The following is a 26,151-nucleotide window of genomic DNA, read 5'->3' on the forward strand; positions in this document are numbered from 1 at the left end:
ACATTTGGTCTTCATCACTTGCGTAAATTTGAAACATTGTTGCCGTGACTGTCTCCTTGTACAGGTATCCACATCGCCCTGTCACATGAGGCATTGTGCTTCTAGATCAGGAAATGTCCTCTTTGATGGGGGACGTGTTGCCATTCCTTCTGAATGTGTCCTCCTCAGGGATGGAAGCTACGATCGTCTGGTTCGAAACGGCCAGTGCCAGTCAGTCCGTGTTAGCTCCCTGCTCTGCCTAGGATGCCAGTCTTTGGGCATTCCATTTCTATTTTGACAGCCTCCAGTATGCCTGGACTCACGCCTCAGGCACGCCACATTCAAGTTAATAATAGACGTTTACAATGGTTTCTTCTCATCTAAGCTGTGCCCCATCAGCAAACGGAGGTCCCCAAAGCTTCACTCCATCCATGACATTGTGGTCAACTCTGTTGAGCAAGCATATTTTGAGTGTCCTCTAACCTAAGAGATTCATTTTCCCATACTCCGACACTCTCCCTCTGTGGCTCATAAAGTTGCCTCTTCATCTGGACCCTCGCTCTGCTGAGATTTGTTGACCACGGGTCACCATAGCGTCCAGCATCGCACAACACACAAGCCACCACAGTACGCCCAACAGCAACACACAAGCCACCACAGTACGCCCAACTGACAAGGGGTGGGATCCAACATGGCCAGTACCGATTCACTTCAGCTGACGAGTGACCTAGGATATCGATCACTACATCGTCCATGGTCGTATGTCGTTCCACTGATTGTGATGTAATTCATTCCAACAAGCACGGTCTAAGCAGCCAGCCTCATTATTTGCAAGTGGTGTCTTTTTCTTAACTTGTTTCATTTGCTAGGAATCTCCAAACCAATGTCATGAGAGCAGACCTATTTGTCTTGTTGTTGACTTAATGGCAATGTGTCCAGCGATGCTATTTTTTGGGTGTGAGCTCTCAATATGATGTGTGTGTGTGTGTGTGTGTGTGTGTGTGTGAACATGGTTTACTTCTGGTAGCTAGCCTTAACAAGACTAAGAAGTGGTGTGTTCTACTTCTGACTGGGGCTTTTCATCCTAATTGGATATCGTATCGACTCCTATTTTGAGATAAGGTGATTTTTCACCCTTCATTTTATAAAGGCGGTAACTCGCATTGGTAGATTTTTTAAAAATAAATAAATCTTTCGTGGTTTCGGTGAAGGTTAACAGCCGGTCAGAGTTTTAGATCCAACAATTCACGCCCCTTCCGATCCCGCTCATCCGCCACAGTCCCTCAGTGTCCCATGGTCTGTGCTACCTCCTGCCTTTGTTTCTCGCCTGCGTTACTTCCTGACACTGTGACCTTTCTCACTGGGTAAACACTGCCCTTTTCTTCTTAAATGGTCGACGGTCATAACACAGAGGTGATTTCCTGTCCAGACCTGAAGAGTAACGAAGGGTCACAGTCTCACGGGTCCCACGAGTTTTATCCCACGTTTCCCCGTCCTATCCTGGACCTCCTCGTGTGATCGAGTGGTCGTGGGGTACCATCTAACTCTCTTGGTCTCAGAGACAGACTTTGGCATGGTTCCTGAGTCCAGGGGGCACATCATTTCCATGTGTCTCGATTTTCATCAATCGTCTTTCCTCCGAATGAGGAGAGACCGTCAGATGGCTGCTCACGAGCTTTTAAAGACACCCCGCCCCCCCATGGCTACTCCCAGCAAAGCACAGTGTACAACTGCGTCAACTCTGTCATGACAAGTGACCTTGGTGTCCCCCATCCTGCGTAGTTTTTTGTTTGTTATTTTTTAATGATAAACACTTGTCAACATAGGTCCCTTCGGTGGTTCCAGTGGCTTTTGCTTCACTGGTTGGCAATGGGAGGCTGCCTGGAGGAGCCACGGAAGACCCCATGTCATACACGGTGTGGCCCTTGGAACGGACCCAGTGGCCATGCAGATAGCGGGGTTCTTTTGTGTTTCTTTTAGCACGAGCATCATCGCACAATCAGCTCTGCATGCACAGAGAATGGCTATGACAGGGAGCTGACTCGGCTGTATGGAACAACAGATTGGGGGGGGGGGTGGAGGTGGGGAGGGCCGTCAAGTCAGCTCTGACTTGTAGCCACCCACGTGGAATAGAACAAAACATGCCATCCTCTCCATCTTTGCTGTGTGTGAGCCCCTTATGACAGCCACTGCATCCATCCGTCTCCCGAGGTCACGTCCCCTTTAATTGACATACAATCCCTAGTTTTGACAAATGACCCGCAGTCATGTGACCACCACCACCACCACCACGGCCACGGTCAGGCAGCATAGCCGTTCCACAGCCCCCCACCCTCCACCCAAAACATCCTCCCGCTCAACCCCCTCTCCCAGCCGCCCACCACGGATCTGCCCTCTCTTCCTGTAACTCTGCCTGCTCCAGAGCGTTGATTGTGTAGCATGCCACCTCTCGTGCCTGGCTACTTTTCCTCAGCCCCGTGCCTTTCAGCCTCCTCCAAACGGTTGCGTCTGTCTACACACCATTTCTTATTATTGCAACGTGGTTTCCATTGTCTGGGGCACCGCAGTCTGTTTAGCCACCCATCCGTTTGAAGGTCACTTGAAGCCTTTTCAGTTGAATGACCACAATGAGCAGCTGCCAACATTACACAATGCTTTTGTGTGGACAAAGGCGTTTACTTCCTGGGGGGGTGGGGGAGGGCTGTTAAGGCTCTTTCATTTGCCCCAGGAGAGAAGGCTCCTTCTAGAGTCCTGGTGACATGACCTTTAAGGGTTTGGCTGCTCGCCCAAAGGATGACGAGCCACCCAGTAGTTTCTGTGGGTCAAAGGCCCAGCCATCTGCTTCCGTGACGATGACGACTAACAGACCTTAGAGGCCACTTTTCTTGGCCCCATTGGGTCCTGGGAGTCAGAACCATATCCACAGCATGTAACAATAAGACTGATTTCTTGCCTCGATGGGAGGGTCCCCTAAAGTACCCGTCTCCATCGGAGCTGAGGCACAGAGGTGAGGCTCCCCCCACATGGTCAGTGTGTGATGCAGGAGAAATGGGACTCCAGGGCCCTTTCTTGAAGTCGAGTGGAAATTCTCAAAACCCAGCATTTACCAATGAGCATCTCACCGTCATGTGGGGTTGTCACAATGATATGTCATCACCAACTCTCTCTAGTTCCAAAGTATTTCTGTCTCCCATTACGCAATCAGCCCTCCTCCCCCAATCCCTAGGCAACCACTAATCTGCTTCCTGTCTCTCCCAATTCCCCTGCTCCAGAGGCATATAAATGGGATCATGCACTATATATCCCTTAGTCTCTGGCTTCTTTCACTGAACATCATGTTTTTTGGGGTCCCTCCCTACCTAGCCTGGGGTACAAACATTAAGGGGCCACCATCAAACCAAGTCATCTGGAGAAGTTGTGCTTTAATGCCACACTTTAAAAGAGCAAAGTGGATGGGGGGGAAATTCCACTATGCACAAAGGATCAGCATTTTAAAAAAATATTGTTGACAACCCATGAGTATATGGCCCAGCATTTCCCGGGTGTGACATGTTGTAGAAATGTCAGCGTTCTGCATCAGGACAGGTTGCATTACTGGGTGGTCTGACAATTTTGCTTATTGTGCTAAGAGAACAATCGTTTCCTGAGACCCCTATAGCCCTTGGGCGGGTTCAGGAGGGTTGGCATTGATGAACAGTTTTGTTTTTTTTTCATGTCAGCCACCCTGCGCCAAATCCTCACAATTGTTCTTACGTGTGAGCCCATTGCTACAGCCCCTGTGTCAATCTGTCTTGGGTTGGGTCTTGCTCTCTCTCGTTAGGTCACTACATTAGCAGGCATGATGTCCTTCTCCAGGGACCAGTCGCCTCTGACAACGCATCCAAAGCATGTGAGACAGAGTCGCATCATTCTTGCCTCTAAGGCACATCTCACCATACTTCTTCCGAGACAGATGTTTGTTCTGGAAGTCCACAGCAGAGTCAGTATTCTTGGCCCACACCATAACTCACCTGTCCCAGTTCGTCTCTGGTCTTCCTCATTCGGTGTCCAGTTTTCAAATGCATATGAAAAAACTCACCACCATGGACTCAGTGCTGACTCATAGCGACCCTCCACCCCCACCCCCACCCCGTGGGTTTCTGAAATGGTCACTGTTTATGGGAGTAGAAAGCCCCATCTTTCTCCAGAGGAGCTGCTGGTGGTTTTGAACTGCTGTCCCTGCAGATTGCGCGGCCGAACCCACCCGTAACCACCCGATGCATATGAGATGATTGAAAAGGCCACGGCTTGGGCCAGGCACACCTTAATCTTCAACGTGGCAGCTTCGCTCGTCCACAGTTTAAAGAGATTTTCCCAGTGCAACCTGTCATTTGATTTGTAGGCTGCTGCCTCCTCCGGCATTGACTAGGTATCCAAGCAAGACGGAATCCCTCCCTGAGAGCCCCAGTCTTTTATTCGTTGCTCCCAATAGCGCTTGGTCCACTTGTGGAGACTTTGTTTATTTTTGCATCGAGTTGGAATCCGGTCTGAAGCTGCAGCTCGTGATCTCCCATCAGCAAGTCTCCATGGCCCCCTCCATGCCAGCACTCCGGGATGTGCTCCCCAACTGGTCACCTGACTGCCTCCTTGTCCACGCACAGGTGCCCGTGAGCACAATGAAGGGAACCTTCATGTTTGGAGCCACGCTATTGAGTGGATTTATAGAAGTTAACACTTTGAAAACCAAACGGGGTTTAAGGCATGGTGGCTGTCCTTATCGTGTACAAAAGTCCTAGGACAGCGGTTTTCAACCTTCCTCATGCCGCCACCCTTTAAGACCGTTCCTCATGTGGTGGTGACCCCCCAATCATAAAATGATTATCCGTTGCTACTTCATCACTGTCATGTTGCCACTGTTAGGAATCGGGAGACCCCTGTGAAAGGATCGGGTGACCCCCAAAGGGGTCACGACCCACAGGTTGAGAACCGCTGCCCTAGTACAATAAAGGGTGAGCTAGTGAAGGGGCTGGACGCTTGGTAGCCGGGACTGCCACTGACCTCGCAGATGGGTTAAAGGCCATGTGATCGATCCTCACCTCAAGTGTGACTGCCCCATATGACCCCACTGGTTGTCTGGGAGTGTCTGTGTCCCCACATCCTTATCGATAAGAGAGATTCTCAACGTTTTGCTTTCTCTCCATCTCAGGGTGAACATCCCATGGCATTGTCTCTATATTGCTCAATGGCGGAGATTAAGCTTGTTTACCTGTGTTTTGTTTTTAAAAGTCGTTTTTATTTAGCAGAAAGCCATACACTCACGCCCTTTGGCTGTTGTCCTTTTTATTTTTCAGACTGCTTAACACTGGGCGCTCGGTGATGCATATCATAGTTTTCACTCAACCGTCCACACGCATTCTATGCGCACGCATCCATGGCCACCCCCTCAACAGACCGTCCGTCGCTGATCCCACTTCCTCCCTGTGCTTCCTGTCTCCTCCTCTGGACATTGTCCTGCCCTCTTGATCTCCAGTGGTTGATTGTTCTCCCACAGGGGTCAGTTCAGCTCCAGACCATGCTGAAGAGGAAAGGGCATCGTTTGGGAGTGTGTGTGTGTGTGTGTGTGGGGGGGGAACACCAGTCTCTCTGATCAAGAAGCCTGGTCTCTTTTATCATTTTGAACTCTGTTCTATTTTTTTCACCCACTCCGTCCAGCATCTTCTAATGTGATCTTTCCAGAGCAGTGGGTACTGGTAGCCGGGTACCATCTAGTTCTTCTGGTCTCAGGGGTGTGGAGACAGACATTCACATGGTCCATTCCTCCAGTGGACTCTGTTTTCTGTGTCTTTTGATTTTCATCATTTTCCTTCCCTCTAATGGTTGCACCTCAGATGGTGGCTCACAAGCCTTTCGGGCCCCAGTTGCTACTCACCCCATTAAGATGTAGAACATTGGTTTTGTTTTGTTTTTTAACTATGTTATGACATTTGACCTTTATGTCTCCCAAGACAGTAAGTCTCATCCCCCAGGCTCTGCAACTTGTTTCTTCAATATTGACCTGTTTCTTATTGATTTACCAGAGCTCTTTATATATTAAGGACAACAGGCCCTTATATGTGCGATGTGTTGCCTGTGTTTCTTCCAAGTTTGCTCTCTGGCATATCTTCTGATTTTGCTTACGGTGTTCATTGCCATGTCAGAAAATTTTTTTTAATTTTTTGATACCAGATTTACTCTATATTCCTTTCATGTTGTGAAATCTTTAAGTTGAGCAGATTAGAGCAGATGTGCGTTCTGGTGAGAGTCCCTTTTCCTGGAGAGACTGAAAAATCTTTCCCATCAAATGGATGACATACACTTGGCCCCCATAGTTTGGTCATTTAAGGCTCTCCGCTGGGGATGCTCAGATTCAGCATCCTCTACGCCGTACAGTTGCTGTAACATCTGGCACACGGGCCACTCCCCTCTCTTCCTAGATCCAGGACAGTCATGACTAATCGACCTCAGATGTCTAGGCAGCTGACAGGAGCTGGCCTTGGACATGCAGCCCGTTTGGATGCTCCACTGAGCTGCCTGCTTCTTGCCTTGCAGTGATGGGAAACATGTGCTCTGTGGATCTGGAAAGACCGAAACCCCAATGACTCAAGAAAAGGAAGCCAAAGATACAGAAGTAGATATGAGTAAGCCACAAGGTAGGTTGTGCTGGAAACCCAAGTGAGAGTCCGCAGCCAGGGCAGCCACAAGACCAATAGCACCTTGGTATAAATAGGTTGAGACCGTTTTACTGCAAGGACTAGGCTCCCAACAGGCACGGCATGATCACAAGGCTCTCAGCCATTGTCTTCACAAATGTCCTTAGCAAACCTGCCCGGGGTGCTGACCACAGTGGTCACTTTTATTAAAACAAACAAAAAATCCCCGCCCATGGCATCGAGTCGAATCCCACCCATAGCAACCCTGTCTGGTCAGACAGAACTGGCCCGAGAGGGGTCTCCTAGGTTGCCATCCCTCCTGGCCGGCATGTTCCTCAGAAGCGAGTGCAGCGGGGCTTGGTCTTGTATCCTTTGGACATGTCACTGGATGGGACCAGGCCTTGGGTCAGCAGAAAATAGGACGCGCCTCGGCGAGATCCATTGGCATGGTGGCTACAACCCTGGCCTCAAACACAGCAGTGAGAGTGAGGATGGAGCAGGATCGGGTAGTGTTTGGCCCCGGGGCTCATGGGGCCACCAATAGTCAGAGGAACCCCACGGTACCTAACAGAGAGCAACAATGTTCTCTGTGAGGGTCTTCCTCCTTCAGAGCCGCTGGTGGGTTCGAACTGCTGACCTCTTGGCTGGCGGCCAAGTGCTTCACCAGGGCACATCAAGGCAAAAAACGAAACAGAAAACATGACCCTGCGATGACATCATGGTGCAGCCAGCAATTCACGGGGACGGGAGCATGAGCAGGAGATGTACCAGAGGCAAGCTTTGCAGTGCTCCGTCTTTGGGTTAGCTGAAGAGGGTCGGACTGTGTGCGCCACCCATGACGGCAGCTTAACAGAGAGATGGGTGGGTAGATTCAGAGCCAAGAGGGTCCGCGCCGGCAGCTGGAGAGTCAAGGTGGGGGGTTGCTAGCAATGGTTACTCTTACAGCGATCTTGTGGGCATGACAAGTGTCACATGGCATTATGGGCAGGAGGGTGGTGAGAAAAGAACAGATGTTTAAAGGGACCACTCTTGACCACAGGCCTTGACCCAAGGAGTACGACTGAGCCACAGGGCCCAGGTGGTACCCGTGGCTTATCAACTACTAACCTAAAGGGTCTGGGAGCCCTGGTGGCACTGTGGGTTAGGCATGGGGCTCCTAACAGTAAGGTCAGTGGTCTCACCAGCCACTGTTTGGGAGAGAGATAAGGCTGTCTTTCTGCTCCCATTAAGACGAACAGCCTAGGACATGGGGTCCCAAGCTTATTTGGCCTACTGCCCCCTTTGCAGAAAATTAAAACTTTTGTATAATAGCCAATCCAGGATAAAGTGATAAGCCCCTGGCTTTCTATTCCCCTGAAGAGTTACAGGCTCGGAAACCCACAGGGGCAGTTCTACCTTGCTCTATAGCCATGGTTCTCAGCCTTCCTCACGCCCCAACCCTTCCATAGTTCTTCATGTTGAGGTGACCCCAACCATAAAAATTACTTTCATTGCTACTTCATCACTGTCATTTTGCTACTGTGATGAATTGGGTGACCCCTGTGAAAGGGCTGTTTGACCCCCAAAGGGGTCTCGACTCACAGGTTGAGAACCGCTGCTCTGTAGGGTCGTAGAGAATTGGGGGGTGCAGTATTGCCCACTCTGGGAAGCACTGGTCTAGGGACTGTTCTGCTCCATCTTATAGGGCTTGCTGTGAGTTGGGATCCATAGGAGGACAGTGTTTTGGATTTTTAACCTAAAGTGCTGAGGTCCCAACCATAGCAGTACTGTGGAAGAGGGGCCTGGCGTCAGTGAGAATGAATAGCCGGGAAGCCTGTGTGAAGCAGTTCCAAGCTGTCACCCACAGGGCCGCCATGGGCTGGGATCGACTGGCCAGCCGTGGGTTTGGTTTGGTTTGCTGGTTTGTTTAGGATGCCTTCCAAGTCTCAGCCCCTGAGAACTAAAAGACCCTCTCTCTCCGACCCCCCCCCACCCCCACACCCTTCCCAGAAAACAACTCCTTGTGTAAAATCACCCACTATCCCACCCCCGTGATTGTTGCAGATGGTCTGCGGCTGTGGACCACCCATCGGAACGGGGAGGTGCAACTGAGGCTCATGAAGCACGGGCCGGGCCACGAGGCTCCGATGACCATCCCCGAGTATTTGCGGGAGTCAGTCAGCCGGTTCGGGACTTACTCGGCCGTCGGCTGGATGGTCAACAACCAGTGGGAATTTCTGAATTACAACCAGTACTACGAGGCGTGTCGGAAGGCAGCCAAAGCCTTCCTCAAGGTACAGGAGTCCCTTGTTCCCTCATCGGTGATCCCCTCACACACTCCGAACTGGCTGCACGGGCCAAACACAGGCACATGGCACACGCTGCTATCAAGTCCATTACGCCTCTTCATTGGCGTTTTCAGTGAAGCTGATCACCAGACCTTTCTTCCGTGGCACACCGGGAAGAGTCCGGACTGCCAGTCTCCAGACTAGTACTCAAGCGCATGCAATTGGCACCAACCCAGGGACCTTAAACAGCGCCATCCAGTCCACCATCACCCACGGTGCCCCGTGTGTCTCTCAGACCTCATACTTAAGGCTCAAAAGCCACAGGTGCTGAAGGACCCACCGGGTAACTGGCAGGCGGTCCCTTTGATTCTTGGTGAGCTGGCTTCCCTCTGTGCACTGGGTGTGCACTGGTGGGAGAAAGACGCTGTGTTCTCTAGTTTACAACCTCTGGGTGTTGTAAACAGTCTAATCCTGGCTTCTAACCAAGAGCTGGTGGTCTGAAGCCACCCAACGGAGCCAAGGACAAAAAGGCCCGGCTGTTTCTGTGACGATGTCCGCCAGGAAAACACGGTCACCCGTGGGATGGAGCTACCGGCAACAGATTCGCGCACACGCACATTTTTACCCATGCAGTAGCCGGTGATACCCAATATCCTGTATCTCGTGGGGTCCCCCGGCCTCCACAAAGCTCCTATCTCTATGTGTGCGTTAACAGTGGCTGCGTGACAATTGATCCCGGAACTCAGCGAGCCACTTAACCATCACACCGTTTCTCTGGGTCCAGAAGTCTCAGCGTAGTGAGTGTCCTGCTCAGGGTCTGTCCTGGGGCCGCACCATCTGGGGCTCTGCTCATCAGTGCCCTCCGGTGGCCGACAGCAGGCACAAGGTCTCGGCTCCTCATCCTTTGGCTCTCTCCATGGATTCCTTCTGTGTCCTTACAGCCTGGCAGCTGACCTCCCTAAGAAAGAGTGAAGTCAGGGAGAGAGGGAACAACTGAGATAGGAACCATAGGATCTTTAATAGTCCGGTGATTGCCCATCATGAGGGAGGGGAGGGGACGGAATCCGAAATACCCGGAAGAGAGAATCACTGGGGGTCGCTCTGAGTGCCTTCCACGGCTGCAGACGTGGACGTAACACCAGCCCCCATCGCACAGGCATGTAAGGTGTTTCTGGCCTTTTGTTAAGGAGCCCCGATAGCATGGCGGGTTACACACTGGGTTGTTAGCCACAAGGTCAGCAGTATGGAACCAACTGCTGCTCCCTGGGAGCAAGGCAAGACTAAGTGTTGGAATAGGCTCCAGAGCAGTGAGTGTTTGCTTCTTTAGCTTTTGGCTGCCACAGGGACGCTCCCACAGAGGAGCTGGATTCCGATCCAGGAATTGTCTCCATCGAACCCCCTCTCCACGGTCAGCAGACTGTCTCCCTCTAGTTTTGCCAACATCAGAAACATTATCCTTGACCGCCCCATCCAGTAAGCGGGGTGGAGAGAATTCCAAGATGCCCCACCGCCACCCCAGACGCCCAGGCACACACACCCCGCAACCCCCCCCCACCCCCGTGTGCTCAGCCGGAGTCCCAGGGTCAGCGCTGGAGTGCGAACCGAAAGGGTTGGCTGTTTTGCAGCCCCTCGGAAGAAAGGCCTGGCCACGAAACGCGGTGGGGTGCAGTTCCACTCTGCGCCGCATGGAGGCGCCACCACTCGGAGGCCCTCCATGGCGCTCTGAGAGCCGCTTCCCCCCTCCCCACCCCCAACCCCTCCCCACCCCAGGCTTTAGGGTCAACGCCTCTGCTCTTGCAGGGACTGTGCGACTGTGAATCCGCGTGCGTGTGTCTCAAGAGCCCGGGGACACCTGGAAGCCCCGCGCAAAGGTAATGTTTCCATTTTTTGCCTTCCCAGCTGGGTCTGGAGCGCTTCAACGGAGTCGGCCTGCTGGGGTTCAACTCGGTGGAGTGGTTTATCGCTGCCATCGGCAGCATCATGGCAGGGTAAGGGCATCCCCTGGGCTCGAGGTGGGAGGAGCCCCGGCCCCGCCCCCGTTCCCGCTGGTTCCGACTGAGCCACGCAAAGGCTTTTGAGGCGGAGACACCCCCCCCCGCCCCGGGGGTGGGGGTCGGAGGGTCCCCGCTAGGAAGACACGCCCACAAATCCGTGCACAGTGACTCCCGTCTGATTGCATCCATCGGATGGAAGATTCCAGACTCCGAGTGCGTGTTATTCTGTGTGTGACTGGGCCTTGTCACTGTGGATGTCCACATGACAAATGGGAGGTCTGCTGAGAGTGAGGGGTGGTGGGGGGAGGAGGAGGAGGGGGGTGGGAAGAGCCTCTTCTTCCTCCCACTGGCCAGCTGGTGGCTTTGAACTGCTGACCTTATGGTTAGCAGCCCAATGTAAAACCCACCACCCCATCAGGTCTCTTGAGGATGATCCTAAAAGGAGAGATCCGTGGTCCCTGCTTAACTCGGGCTTTCTCCTCTTCTCAGCACGACTGGCATTCGGGGTCAGGTCCTTCTCGGTTGTGGGGGAGGGGCAGCCTGTACAACAAGAGTGTATCCCTGGGTGGGATCCTTCCTTCCTCTACTTCACCACGCGCATGTCCATCAATGCTCAGAGCAGCAGCAGCCAAGAGGTCACAGATGCATTGCCTGGGGCAAATGTACTGCAAAAGACCTCCAACATGGGTTGAAGAACCAAGAGGCCACTGACTTTGAGGACGTGGGCGCTCGCGGCTCAAGCCGTGGTGTTTCAGTTGTTCAGTATGCACGTGGAAGCTGGACATTGAATACGGAAGACCTGAGAAGAACCCATGCCTTTGCATTTGGGTGCTGGTGAAACATATTGAAAGCAACACAGACTGCCCCCCAAACCCCCAAGCAGACCTGCCTTGGAAGAAATACAGCCAGAATATTCCTTAGAAGCAAGGATGGGGAGACTTCATCTCACCCACTTTGGGCATGTTGTCAGGAGAGACCAGTCCCTGGAGCAGGACATTAGGCTGGGTAAGGGAAAGGGCAGTGGAGAAGAGGAAGGCATTTGGCAAGACGGCCGGCCACAGGGGCTGCAACCCGGGGCTCAAACACAAGAGCGATTGTGAAGCTGGCGCAGGGCCGGCCATGCTTCGTTCTGTCAGACACAGGGTCATATGAGTCAGAGCCAACTCAACGGCCTTTCACAACAACACCACACACACACACACACACGTCCTTTTAAAGAAAGACAATACTGGAACAGAAACACCACAAAGGGAACTAGCCATCAGGTAAATTGTAGATTAAGGTCACAATGGATACACCACATTCCGGCCCTGGCATGGCCGGGAACAAGAACAAAGGGGCAGACAGCCCATTGGCGTTACATGTGGTGTGGCCTGGAACAAGCAAATGACATCACTGCCCTGGGGCTCAGCTGCTTCATCTGTGATGTGGAGGGGCTCAGTGATTAAACCAAAAGGGCAGCAGTTCAAACCCACCGGCTGCTCTGTGGAAGAAATATGAGGCTGGCCACCTGCTCCCGTCAAGATTACCCAACCAAACCCACTGCCACCCAGTCGAGATGCCGGGTCACAGTGACCCTATCTGTATAGGGTTCCCAAAACTGTAAGCCTGACGCAGCGGTTCTCCACCTTCCTCATGCCGTGACCCTTTCATACAGTTCCTCATGTGGTGGTGACCCCCAACCATAACATTATTTTTGTTGCTATTTCATAATTACCATTTTGCTGCTATTATGAATCAGGCGACCCCTGTGAGGGTCATTTGACCCCCAAAGGGGTCAAGACCTACAGGTTGAGAACCACTGCTTTACTCCCTCGGAGCTGCTCATGGGTTTGAACCATCAACCTTTGCGTCAGCAGCCCAATCCCTACCCCACAGACCCACCACAGCCTTGGCCATCCCAGCAGGCACTGCTCTGTTCCCCTAGGACAGAACTAATCCAGAATCGACTAGATGGCCCTGTGCTGGATTTGGTTAGCTGCTTCCTGTGGCCAAAATGACATCACAGAGCTGCTGTCCCCGTGATTCTCTCTCTCTCTCAGTGTGTCCATCACAAGAGAATTGACGTCATTTTCAATTTTACTCTTATTCCTCATGCTCTGACCAGATCGGTGTGTAGGTAAGTCTCACGGATAAGGAATCCGGAGGGGTTAAGGCAGCACCCCTTCTCTCCTTAAAAATAAAATCATAATAATAACAATTATTATTTTATCCCTTGTATTATTGGTTTTTCTTTCATGTGTGGAGTGTCACACATGCCAAAAAGAAGATAATAAATAACATACAAAATTAAATAATATAGACGATATGTCGTTATATATGAGCCCATCTCATCAAAAACGGTGACCGTGGCCCAGCAAACCCCATGCAGTGTAGTAGGTGTTTATTTCTGCTGCCGCTTTGGCCCCTCCTCCCTCCCCAGGTCTGACCTCAGCGTGGCCTTCAACATCTTTTCCTTCCGTGTGAAACCCATCCTTCCCCGCTTTCTTCCTTTACGATGCTGGCGCCATCATGATGGCTGTATCTTGATCCGTAGGCATGCACCCACACGCCTGCGCTTTCTCTCCCTAGGGGCCTCTGCGTGGGCATCTACGCCACCAACTCTGCGGAGGCCTGCGAGTTTGTCATCACTCACGCCAAGGTCAACGTCTTACTGGTTGAAAATAGCCAACAGCTACAGAAAATCCTTTCGGTAAACTTCTGCCCAGCGCTCCCCGCCCCCACCCCCACCCCACCCCAAACTCAGGTGTCTGCTCAGGTAGATGTTGAAAGGCATTGTGGGTTGGGCGTTGGTGATCCTGTGAGATCCCAGGAGCAAAGCGGGCCTTGCGGGCGGTGAATTCCCACGCAGCCTCCGCTGAGAAATGCGTTTCCGCGTTCTCACGGCGGGGCACATTCTCTCTGTCTAGTAGAAGCTCACTTCTGTTCCTGGTCGCTTTCCTCGGGTCTTGTCACTGTCTCCATACCTGCCATGGGTTTGTCTTCTCCTTCCGCGACTTCTCTCTGCTTCCTGTTTCCCCTCTTTCTGGTACCTGGCCGCCCCAGCTCTCTTACTAACTCTGTGCTTGGCCTTCGTAGCTGTATTTGCTTCTCCCTGTTGGTGGTTTGATGCTGCAATGCCGGCCCGATTTCCCTTTGCCCCATGGGGACGCTGCTCAAGTGAGCAACATGCACACAGAGTAAGAATTCGCTCTTCGCTTCCAGGCTCTGATTTTTCCCCCTTGTGGTGTCTTTGAAGGAATGTGATCAAGGGTGGGGTGGGGGAGGGATGGAGTTCTGTACTTCACTTTTAGGCACAAGGTTCCAGCATCTTTCATGGAATGCCTGGCTCCAACTTGCCGGTTTTCTGGATGGTGGGAACAGTTAATGCACTCGGCTGCTACCTGGAAGGCCGGAGAGGGCCTCGGAGAAAGGCCTGGCAATCCACCTCTGAGCAGTCAGCCGTGGAAAACCGCGTGGAGTGCTGGCACACCTGCGGCTGCTAGGAACCAGAGCTGGCTACTGTTGTGCTCTTGCTGTTTTTAGCTAAAACACCAACCGATAGGTTGGGCGAGTCTTCCCAATAGATTCTAGAATGTGGCTTGTACTTGAAGGAGCCCTTCCAGGGAGAAGTCGAGTTCCCATGCTGATGGTGCAGCCCGATGCCATCTGAGGGACAGGGTTTCCCTGGTAAATAGCCTCCTCCTGGCTGTACGTGTAACTACGCTGGCGGAGCGGTTGCACGTCCGTCAGGCTGGCCGCTGCCAGGTCAGCAGTGCAAACCCCCCCCAGCCAGTTCTACGGGAGGAAGACAGGCCTGTTGACTCCTGTAAAACTCACAGGGACGGGTCTGCCCTGTCTTGTAGGGTCGCTGTGAGTCTGAATCACTCAGTGGCAGTGAGTTTGTCTTCCTTTTGTTGTGTTTGGAGGGAGGCTCTTGTCTTTCTATTGGAGCTGCTGGGGCCACAAAGAACCCACCAGGGGAGGACCGGTCATCTTAGGGCAGCACTGAGACAGGAGGCGTCCCGGAGCTGGGCTGCTGTGAGACCCGCAGGGCATTTCCTTTCAGATTTCACCCGGCAAGCTGGAGACCTTAAAAGCCATCGTCCAATACAAGTTGCCTCTGGACGACACCATCAGCAGCGAGTTCTCTGTGTACTCTGTAAGTGCGTGAAGGGATAGGCCGACCTGCACAGGGGAGGGACCGGTGGGGGAAGCGGGCGTGGCATAGAAAAGGAAGTGGGCGTGAGCAAAGGAAGGGGGCGTGGTCTTCCAAAGAAAGTGGGCGTGAGCAAAGGAAGGGGCGTGGCCTTCCAACGAAAGCGGGTGCGAGCAAAGGAAGGGGGCGTGGTCTTCCAGTGAAAGTGGGCGTGAGCAAAGGAAGTGGGTGTGGCCTTTTAAAGGAAATGGGGCAAAGACAGTGTGTGAGGCATTGCCAGGGGAGGTGGGTAAACCTTCCCTAGAGAAGTGCTGGGAGCCTTTGATAGGGAGCAGGTGATGGCTTATAAAGAGGGCGGGGCCTTGCAAATCAGAAGTGAGTTTTGAGCAGCGGAAGCAGGTGGGGGTGGGGGGGTTCTTTGGGACTCTTTTTTGTCTTCCTGACATGAGGTTTGAGCCCATCAGAGGCGCCTGGCACGGTGGTTCAGCCTCGGAGGTCAGATAACGCGAGTCCTGCCACTCTGCCCACCAAGGTAGCCACAGAGTTCTGGGGAAGGGACTTGGGTGGCAACTTCCTTTGGTTTCGGTTCTTGTCGCTGAATGTGTGCGCAGCAAAACAGACCCCAGTTCAACAGTGTCTCTGTGTCCCCTCCAGCGAGGTGGATTCCATTCCTCACATTGGAACTGCTCTTCCCCCTGGAAAGGGCGTGGGCTCAGCGCCGCCTCAGCTTTCTCTCGGCCATTTCCAGGGGCAGTGGTCAGTTTGATCCATCTAGATAATTCTTCAAAACAGCCCGATGTCCAAGGCAAACATGCTGCTCTAAATAAGCCAATGTCTTGTTTGGTTTAAGGAAGACTTCAGGGAACATTTTTTAATGTAAATTTAAGTTTTATATAGTGTCTCGAGGTAGAAGTGCCAGCGTTCATCTGGGCTCCAGAGAGTCTAGAGTCTGTGAGGATGTGGTATTTTGTCTCACACACTCCCCTCTTTTGGTCAGGGTTTTCCTATAGGATCTTTGATGAAAATATTCAGTAATGGTAATAGGGCAATATCTAGTACTAGAGATTTCAGAGCTCGGGGGGCAGTGCTCATGGAGACAACTAGCTGCCCATCTGGGTGGTCCTCCTATTCCTGATTCTCTTTCCTCTTTTGCCCCAGGCGATAGAAGACCAATCCTTGGACCTTGGATTACATTCCACCCCTTTTTTTCTCTTTCCATCGATTTTACCTTTGTTGCCTTTAATTCTTGCAAAACCCCAGTGTCTTCCCCGGCCTCCCTCAATTTGTAACAATCTCTCAAGTGTTGTATAAAGTCAGTCATTCCAACCGACCAGCTGCCCCGAGGTAGAAAGATGAGCCGGCCTATCTCTGTCATGATTACAGCCTCACAAACCCTACTGAGCAGTTCTGTACTGTTCTGTAGGGTTGCTATGAGTCAGAATTGCGCCCAGGCCAGTTAGTTTTTTTTATGGGGAATCCAATGGGCAGCAGCAAGCGGAAAGGTTAGATTCAGACGCTTAGGGAGCAATGAGTTCTTGCTTGAGTTGTGGTCAGGTACCATCGAGTTGATCCGACTCATAGCGACCCTCCTACCTACATGGAACAAAACCCCCCCTGGTCCTGCATCACCCTCACAATTGTTACGAATGAGCCCTTGTGTCAGGCACGGCGCCCATCCATCGTGTCCTCAGCCACGAGTGCTGAGTGCTTCTGACACTGCCGGACAAGGTTCTCTTCGGTCCACGAGGTTCTCGATATCTCACAATGCTCCGCTGCTGTCCAGAAGGCTTTCCGTGGCTAATGCCTCTGGAGCCACGCCTACGCCAGTGGTTCTCAATCTTCCTTATGCCGCGACCCTTTCGTACAGTTCCTCATGGTGGTGACCCCAACCATAAAGTTAGTTTTGTTGCTACTTCATCACTGTCATTCTGCTACTGTTATCAATCGGGCGACCCCTGTGAAAGGGTCGCTGAACGCTCCCCCCAAGGGGTCACGACCCACAGGTTGAGAACCGCTGGCCTACGCCTTCTTCGTCACGTAGTCTGTTCCTCGTTTGGAAGCTCTGCTGAAACCTGATCTCTTCTGGGTGCTCCTGCTAGCATGTGAAATACTAGCGACAGAGCTTCCAGTAACACACAAGCCTCCCCAGTACTGCGACCGTACTACCTGACACCGAACTACACACTGGGCATGTCGAGCGGGGGAGGAACAATTCAGAATTGTACATGGAGAAGTGGAATGGGTGCCTGATTTGGCTGTGCCTATTATTTTCCACAGCAATAATATAACCCGAATTCAAAGCAAAACACCACACACAAACACTAGTCCCAAGATGAGGAGCCCTGGTGGCATAGTGAGTTATGCAGGGGCCTGCTCACTGCAAGGTCAGCAGTTCGAAACCCCCAGCTGCTGTGCGTGGGGCAGGGGCTGGGGCGGAAGATGAGGCTTTCTACTCCCGCAAAGAATTACAGCAGCAGTTCTCAACCTGAGTCGCGACCCCTTTGGGGACTGAACAACCTTTCACAGGCGCCGCCCGATTCATCACAGTAGCAAAATGACAGTGATGAAGTACCAACGAAAATAATTTTCTGGTTGGGGGTCATCACCACATGAGGAACTGTAGTAAAGGGTCACAGCATTAGGAGGGTTGAGAACCACTGAATTACAGTCTTGGAAACCCACAGGGGGAGTTCTGCGTCTCTCTCAGTTGGTTCACTAAGAATCAGAACGGTCGCCGTGGCAGCAGGTTTGGCTTGGAATCCCAGGATAATGGCCCAACTGAGTAAAAACAACAGTTCCAGGCTAGACTTTCCAGAGGTTCCAAGTGGCCACCATCAGACTGTTGGGTGGGAGAGAAGGCATCACATCGGATGGACTGGGGATGGGGGATGGCCTCTTTGACCTCCAATGACTAGGTACCAGTAAGCCATGCTGGACCAGTTACCATGGGGCTAGTGCTACCCCCTGGCGATGCCAGCCTGGAAAGAGATCCTTAAGGAACATTGGCGAGCTCCCATGAACTGGCCCGTCCAACCCACTGTGCAATGACCCTGCCCACGAGTAGCTGGGTATGCAAGACTGGCTAGCTGCACTCCATTAGGTTTTTCCTGGGGTCTGGTTTTATTTTTTTTTAATGGAAGTAGATCAACAGGCTTCTCTTCTGGGCCTCCTCTCAGTGGGTTTGAACAACAACCTTTTTTATAGTAGCCAAGCCCTTTAGACCTTTGTGCCACCAGGCCCTCTCTGTGGAGCCCAAAGGGATGAACACAAAAACCCATTGAGGACCAGGTGATTACACCAAGAACTGCCCCATAGCAATCGCATGGCTGGTGCCCCCGTGTGGCACTGGTAGAACTGTCACATAGTGGTTCTGTGGCTGGCACCCCCGTGTGGCACAAAGTAGAGCTGTCCCACAGCGCTTGTGTGGCTGCCATCCTAAGGACCTTTTTTCCCATGCTGACCCTGGGGTAGACTGGAACTGCCAACCTCTTGGTTGGCTGCCAAGCACAAATGGCTTTTGCCCTTGGGGACTGTTATCTCCCACTGAGGAAGGGGAAATCCTGGGCAGGCCCCCACCCGCTCACACCGGGACACCCCACTCTCTGTTTCTCCTCTCTTCTGGCAGTGGGACGACTTCATGAAGCTTGGTTCGAGTGTCCCTGATATCGAGCTAGACCCGATCCTTGACAGCCTGCAGCCCAACCAGTGCGCCGTGGTCATCTACACCTCGGGGACCACCGGCAACCCCAAGGGCGTAATGCTGAGCCACGACAACGTAAGAGCCTGCTCCGCCAGCCCCAGGATGGGAAACTTGGCCAGCAGAGGGCCTTTCCTCCCATCTGCTTCAACTCACCGGGCGGGACTGAGGTCTGGGGTCTGAACTCAGAGCTTCTGAGCCTCCTGTTTCTGGACCCCAGAACCTAACCAGTCAGCATGCCGGCTTGGTTCCAACTCAGGAGACCCCAGGGGGGTCTGAGTGGAAGGGCACCTGGTAGGGCTTGTCGTGGGCAGCGGACTTTTCAGGACTCACTTGACTTGGGTGGATCGGAACTGCCATGTGGGAGGCCACTGGTACTGCCCTAGGGCTCCTTGTGGGACCCAAAGGTAGGCCTTTCTTCCGCTGTCACTCTGTGTGGACCAGCCGTGTCCTGCACCAGACCCAGTGGTGGCTGGGTGCCTTTGAGCCAGTTCTGACTCATGGCTGTCCCAGGTGACAAGATGGTAGAACTGCCCCCATGGGCTTTCCTTGAATGCCACCCTTAACGTGTGTGTCTGGGAGGGGGGTGGGGGGTGGATTGCCAGGTTTTACTTCTGCGGCTCTCATTGCCAGTCTTTTGTTAGCAGCTGAGCTCTGGACAAAGGCTCTGCGTAGCCCGGAAGCAGCTTGCTGCATTCTGCAGCTCATTCACGCCTGGCTGTGCCCCCTCTCCTGCCTGTAGAATGGGGAGAATTGTTATCATGGCCCCATGTTTTGAAGAGGAACAAATAACATATATAGAGAGAGAGCACCCTGGTGGCATAGTGGTTACACACATTGTGCTGCTAACTGCAAGGCCAGTCATTCAAAACCACTAGCCGCTCCACAGGAGAAAGATGAGGCTTTCTGCTCCATAAAGAAGTGTCGTCTCTGAACGCCCCAGGGGCAGTTCTGCTCTGTCCTAGAGGGTCGCAAATGCTGAATTGACTCAATGGCAGTGAGTTTGGCTTTATTGTGTTGTGTGTGTGTGTGTGTGCACGCGTGCAGGGCCTGGCACGTAATGTCTGCTGATTATCAAAACCCCACTGCCATGGAGTCGACTGTGACTCGCAGTGACTTTGAGGACAGAGTGGAAGCTGCCCCCGCAGGGCTGCCTCCCATGGCCGACGAGGCTGTCGATCTTCATGGAAGCCGGCCACCTCCTGTTTCTGCCACAGAGCAGCTGGTGGGTTCGAACCGCAAGGCGCTCTGGATGGTAAAGGCAGCTTTTGTTCCAGATCACGTGGATGTCCGGGGCCGTGTCCAGGGAGTGCTGCCTGTCTTTGGCCTCAGAGAAGCAGGAGACGGTGGTCAGCTACCTCCCCCTCAGCCACGTCGCAGCCCAGATAATGGACCTGTGGATACCCATCAAGGTCGGGGGGCTCACCTACTTTGCTCAGCCAGACGCACTGCGGGTAAGACGTGGGCAGGGGGAGTTCCGCTCATGGGACCCTGGCTTCCTCACAGCCATGCTCTGCAGCTTCAGGGAGGGGGCCTTTCTCTGTCCTCCTCAGGCCCCTGCTTCACAGCTTTGGGAAGAGTCGGCCGGCCATGTTCTTTAACTTTTCTTCTTCTTTCAAGTCAGGGCGCCCATGTTTGGGAGTGTGGGCTGACCACTGAGCAATCCAAGGCGAAGGTGTGAATGATACCTACTGTGTGTGTGTGTGTGTTTGTGTGTGCCATCCACTGAGCAGTCCAGGATGAAGCTGTGAATGATACCTAATGTGTATAGTGTGTGTGTGTATAGTGTGTGTGCAGTGTGTGTAGTGTGTGTATAACGTGTGTGTATATAGTGTGTGTAGTGTGTGTATAACGTGTGTGTATATAGTGTGTGTATAGTGTGAGTGTATAGTGTGTGTATACAGTGTGTGTGTAGTGTGTGAGTGTATACAGTGTGTATATGGAGTGTGAGTGTAGCGTGTGAGTGTGTATAGCGTGTGAGTGTATGGAGTGCGAGTGTATAGAGTGAGTGTGTACGTAGTGCGAGTGTATAGTGTGTGTATAGTGTGAGTGTATAGAGTGCGGGTGTAGCGTGTGAGTGTTTACATAGTGCGAGTGTATAGTGTGTGTATAGTGTGTGAGTGTAGCGTGTGAGTGTATGGAGTGTGAGTGTGTATGTAGTGTGTACATAGTGCGAGTGTATGGAGTGCGAGTGTATAGTGTGTGAGTATAGACTGTGAGTGTATAGAGTGTGAGTGTATGGAGTGTGAGTGTGTATTGTAGTGTGGGTATAGTGTGAGTGTATGGAGTGCAAGTGTAGCTTGTGAGTGTGTACGTAGTGCGAGTGTATAGTGCGTGTGCCTAGAGATGTGGTGGTGCTGGGTGCTGTCAGGTGGGCTCTGACTAAGCCCACCCTATACAACAAAGCAGAACCGCCCTAGGGCTGTCTCAGTGCTCCTCAAAGAGGGGTACCCACCCCCTGGGGCGCTGGACCGACAGGGAGGGCGGATGCTTAGGCTTTGTCCACTAGGTGGATATCCTACTGCACTTCCTCCAGGAGTCCTGGTGGGTGGTGGTCACGCCCGGGGCTGCTAACGACAGGATCAGGACACCATCGGCCACTCCTCAGGTGAAACACGGGGTTTTCTCCTTCCATAGAGAGTCATAGTCTCGGGCGGGCTCTCGTTTTATCTCCTTTGGTGAGGTGTCGGTTCAGATCTTTTGCCCACGTAAAGTTTTGGCTGGATGCCTTGTCACGGCAAGTTCTCGCTTGTTGGCTAACAAGTCCTTTATCAGACGTGGGCGGTCCACGTACTTCCTCCTGGTTCTGTGGCTTGTCAGACGTGGGCGGTCCACGTACTTCCTCCTGGTTCTGTGGCTCCTCCTTTTGTCTTCTTGGAGTGTCTTTGGAACAGCAAAAGTGTTTAGCTTCCTTGAAGTCTGATTGGTGGCTTTGTTGTTATTTTTCCTCCTTCTACGGATTGTGCTGTTGATGTCACACATCAACTTGCTCCGGCCAAGTTCACGCAGGTTTTCTTCTGGAAGGCTTTTAGCTTTAATCCCTTACAGTTAGGTCTGTAATCCATGATGAGCTAATTTTGTGTATGGTGTGAAGTAAGGGGTCTAAGCTGAGCTTTGTTTTTGAAATTCTTAAAATTCTTCTTGTTGTTTTTAATATTTCTCCTCTCGAATTCCTTGCACTTTCATTGAAACTCAACTGATCATCATAAGGTGTCCCTTCTGATTTTTTTTATTCCGTTCCATTGATCCAGCCCCTGGTGGTGCTGTCGGGTCAGTGTGGGGCCGAGAATGACAGGGTCCACGGTTCCGACCCATCAGTCTCCCTGAGGGAGAAAGAGGGGCTGTCTACTCCTGTAAAGTTGGAGCAACCCTGAGAAAGCCGTACGTCAGAGTCGACTCGATGGCAGTGTGCTTGCTCTGCCTGACTCAGGGGCTGTGTCCCTGGCTCAGGTGTAGGAACAATGGTGAGGATGGGGCGGGACCGGGAAGTGTTTCGTTCTGCGGTGCACAGGGCGGCTATGGGTCGGAGCCGACTGCATAGCACCTCACACCATGGTGGTGAGGACACTCTTGTCTGGTTCCCTTAGCAAGAGGAACCTCAGCAAATCTTCTGTTAAATGTGCTGAACCGAGGTCCAAGCAAGCCCAAATGCCTTCCCCATCTCTTCAGTGGTCCACTGTTGGGCTTTGAGCACAAGGGCATGAATTTTGTCGACAATTCCATCCATTCAGGAAGTTGACGGATGTCCGGAATGAGGTTTGAAATCAGAAAACGCCTGGTACTCTTGCATTTTTCCCACAGCGCTGTCCCTGTAAGCTGTGTTCAACATCACAACCGTTTCTGCGGCATATTTTCCAAGGAGGAAACAAAATTTCACAGCCACGCATGTGCTGTTCTCTTAAATTGGCCTTCATCAAAAAATGAGGTTTGAGCGAAACTGCTTTTAGGAAAAAATTCACTGTGACCCGAGAGAACCTTCCAGGCGACACCAATTGCTGGATGCTCGCCTAGTGGGCAAAATGCATACTACAAAAGCTCTGCTCAGAGCAATTCCAGTTTTTTCGGGGGGAGTACCCCCTCATATGTAAGACAGAGTCTTGCCCTCCTTGCCTCTAAAGAGTCCTCGGCCTGACTTTTTCCAACACAGATGGGGGTTCCTCCTTTTAGCAGTCCACAGTACTTGTTCTCCAACACTACAATGCAAATTCGTAAGGAAGCAGACAGTCTCATTTTTCTCCCTCGGGGCAGCTGGCAGGTTTGAACTGCCAACCTTGCCATTAGCAACCCAGCGGTTACTCACCATGACACCAGGCTCCTCGGGGTGAGATCCCAGACCCGAGTCCAGCCCACTGCCTCTGATAGTTGATTCCAAACCCATAGCAGCGCCAGCTAGGGTTTCTTAGGCTGTTGGTCTTTACCTGGCTTGGGGGGGGGGGCGCTGAGGGGGGGTCCTCATCTGCCCCGCAGAGCCCCTGCTCAGGTGTGAACCACTGATCCTGCAGCTAGCACCCCAGCACTTACCCCTCGGCCCCGCCAGGGTGGTCTCGGCTGTGCGTAAATCAGCCCAGAGGAGGGAGCCAGCCCTGGATGGGCCGACCGTCAGACCAGGTCTGTGTGGGCGGCTGCACGGCTGACCATGCTGTCTGCCAACAGGGCACCCTGGTGAATACCCTGCATGACGTGCGACCGACGACCTTCCTGGGGGTGCCCCGGATCTGGGAGAAGATGCAGGAGAAGATCAAGGAGAACAGTGACAAATCGTCCACGCTGAAGAGGAAAGTTTTCCAGTGGGCGAGGAACGTGGGCACTCAGATCAACAGCAGAAGGATGATAGGGTAGGTGCGGGGCCCGCAGATGGGCTCGGCGTTCTCCATGGAGTGTGTGTGTGTGTGTGTGTGTGTGTGTGTGTGTGTGTGTGTGTGTCCTGCCAGCCCCCTCAGGCAGGGCTCCGGGGTCATTGACCCGCTGGTCTCTGCAGGGTATCCGACTTGCCCATGAGTTACCGCGTGGCCAAGGCCCTGGTATTCAACAAGGTGCGGGTCGCCCTGGGCCTGGACCGCTGCCGGCTCTTCATCAGCGGGGCGGCCCCCCTCACCCAGGACACGGCCGAGTTCTTCCTCAGCCTGGACATCCCCGTCTTCGAGCTATACGGCATGAGTGAGAGCTCGGGGCCACATACCATGTGCAGCCTGGAGAACTACCGTGTCCTCAGGTGCCCGCCCAAACCACTGTGCCACTGGGGCTGGGGGGCAGGGACCCGGGGCATTCTCTGCAGAGGGCATCCCTGTCTGGGTACTGCTGGCGGGGGGGTTGGAGAGGGGCTTTGGACTGCCCTCCTGGCCGCTAGCAACCCGGTGCCTGAACAACTGGAGCTCCTGGGACACAGGGCTTGGAGCTGGGTGGGTGGGTGGTGGGGCACGGGTGGAGGGGACCTGATACCTCGTCTCTATGGTACCCTTGCAGTTGTGGGAAGATCTTGAGCGGCTGCAAGAATATGCTGTACAAACAGAACAAAGAAGGCATCGGCGAGGTCTGCTTCTGGGGCCGGCACGTCTTCATGGGCTACCTGGACAGGGTGGACAGTACCATGGAGGCCATCGACGAGGAGGGCTGGCTGCACTCGGGGGACCTGGGCCGCATGGACAACCAGAACTTCCTCTACATCACTGGACGCATCAAAGGTGCCGGGGCTGGCAGGGCCAGTGGGGCGGCAGGGGGCGAGGACAGCTTCCTTGTGCCCCAATCGTGCCCCTCATGCCAGCAGCAACGCCGGCCCACATGCCATAGCAATGCCACCCCGGCCAGCGTGTCGGTCGGTCTGTCGGCGGGGTGGGGCTGCCCCCCTGGGCCCCCTCCCTGACGGAGCCCTGCCCCCTCCCAGAGCTGCTCATCACTGCCGGCGGCGAGAACGTGCCTCCGGTCCCCATTGAGAACCTGGTCAAGGAGAAGATCCCCATCGTTAGCAACGCCATGCTGGTGGGGGACAGGGCCAAGTTCCTGAGCATCCTGCTGACGCTGAAGGTGACCCCGGGGCTCTGCCTGGGGGCCTCACGCCTGGCTCGCACACCCTCCTGGGGCCTCAGCGTGGGGAGGGCCTCCTAGAGGGTTCAAGACGTCCCCCCACCCCCAACTTCTTGGTTGTTTGTAACGCTTCCCATCCCTTGTTGCTGAGGAGAGGCAGCAACACCTGCACCCTGTCCATACAGGTCCCCACGGGCCGTTCGGTGACATGAAACCACGCTGGCCCTCCCCCTTGCACCTGAACTCAGGCTCCCGCTCCCAGCCACCTGTCTGGCCCTAATGTGGCACGTGCCATTTCCCGCCACAACAGAAAGACCACAAAGGGGGCGGCTTTCACCAACAGAACATTTTCTCGTCGTTTGGGAGGCTAGAAGGCTGATTTCAGGGCGCTGGCCTTGCCTCGGGGGCCAGGCTGTGGTACTTGCTGGTTCTGGGGAAAGGAAGCACATCCTTGCCCCTCCTTGGAATCAGTTCCCCAGGCTTCTTGGCATCATCTTTGCTGTGGGGTGGCACCTACCTCCCCAGCTCTGCTTCTCGGTGCCTGGGCTGCCCAGGTATCCCTCAGAGATCCTGGCTGTAGACACCTGCAGCACAAGTGCCCACTCATGAGCCTAACATCGACACCTGTCCCCAGTGGCGGGGGGTTGGGTAGAGGGGAGCTGTGTTGATGTCCACGGCCCCAGGCTCAGGAACCCAACACATACACGTGTTTGTGTGGGGGGGCAGTCTGTCAAATCACCCCTGCTTCTAAAAGGCACCAGGCTCCCAGCCAATGAGGACCTGCTCCTTGGCCTCTAGGGCCTGTGGCTGTGCAGCGGGGGGCGGGGGTGTCTGCGGTGACAACGGTCTCCCCGCACAGTGCGAGATAGACCCCATGACTGGAGCGCCGCTGGACAAACTGACCCCGGACACCATCAAGGTCTGCCGGCAACTGGGCAGCCACGCGTCCACGGTGACGGAGATCTTGGAGGCGCAGGACCCCCCCATCTACAAGGCCATCCAGATGGGGATCGACCAGGTGAATGAGGTGGCCGTGTCCAACGCCCAGAAGATCCAGAAGTGGCTCATCCTGGAGAAGGACTTCTCCATCCCCGGCGGGGAGCTGGGTGAGTGGAGCTCCTGTCCTCACTGCCCCACACAGCGTGGTGGGGGGACTGGGTGGGGAGTGGCCTGGAGGGACGGGCGGGGGTCCCACTTCATCCCTACAAGTGCACGGGGAGCCTGGGGGGGGGCAGGTGGAATTGCGGCTCCCTCTGCCTCTGAGCCCACCGCCTCCTCTCCCAACAGGCCCAACCACCAAAATGAAGAGACCGTTTATAACCGAGAAATACAAGCTACAGATCCAAGCCCTGTACCACTGACCGGACATGCAACAGTGAGCTGAGAT

At 53.6% G+C, this 26,151-nt stretch overlaps 1 protein-coding gene across 3 annotated transcripts; it reads left to right on the forward strand.

Annotated features, from left to right (window-relative positions):
• Positions 1–8,758: 8,758 nt before the first annotated feature.
• Positions 8,759–26,125, forward strand: LOC142430657 (long-chain-fatty-acid--CoA ligase ACSBG2-like). 3 transcript variants are annotated; one of them, XM_075535680.1, is made up of 12 exons: positions 8,759–8,920; positions 10,814–10,902; positions 13,480–13,600; positions 14,957–15,049; positions 18,672–18,821; positions 20,021–20,197; positions 23,397–23,578; positions 23,722–23,955; positions 24,207–24,424; positions 24,625–24,764; positions 25,684–25,870; positions 26,052–26,125. In XM_075535680.1, exons 1-12 carry the CDS (start codon positions 8,774–8,776, stop codon positions 26,123–26,125), a joined length of 1,812 nt encoding a protein of 603 aa, XP_075391795.1. In that variant the 5' UTR covers positions 8,759–8,773. The 3 variants fall into 3 exon arrangements, with proteins under 3 accessions (XP_075391795.1, XP_075391784.1, XP_075391789.1); XM_075535669.1 differs by having other exon boundaries at positions 14,957–15,040; positions 25,624–25,870; XM_075535674.1 differs by having other exon boundaries at positions 8,774–8,920; positions 25,624–25,870.
• The last annotated feature ends 26 nt before the right edge of the window (positions 26,126–26,151 follow it).

This window comes from Tenrec ecaudatus, chromosome 1 (genome assembly GCF_050624435.1).
Source record: "Tenrec ecaudatus isolate mTenEca1 chromosome 1, mTenEca1.hap1, whole genome shotgun sequence".
NCBI lineage: Eukaryota > Metazoa > Chordata > Mammalia > Afrosoricida > Tenrecidae > Tenrec > Tenrec ecaudatus.

Coding starts and splice junctions, on each gene's coding strand:
- LOC142430657 (XM_075535674.1), top strand. CDS start 8,774: ATGACCATCCCCGAGTATTTGCGGGAGTCAGTCAGCCGGTTCGGGACT. Junction 13,601..14,956: donor AGCTACAGAAAATCCTTTCG/GTAAACTTCTGC, acceptor ATTTCCTTTCAG/ATTTCACCCGGCAAGCTGGA. Junction 23,579..23,721: donor AACAGCAGAAGGATGATAGG/GTAGGTGCGGGG, acceptor TGGTCTCTGCAG/GGTATCCGACTTGCCCATGA.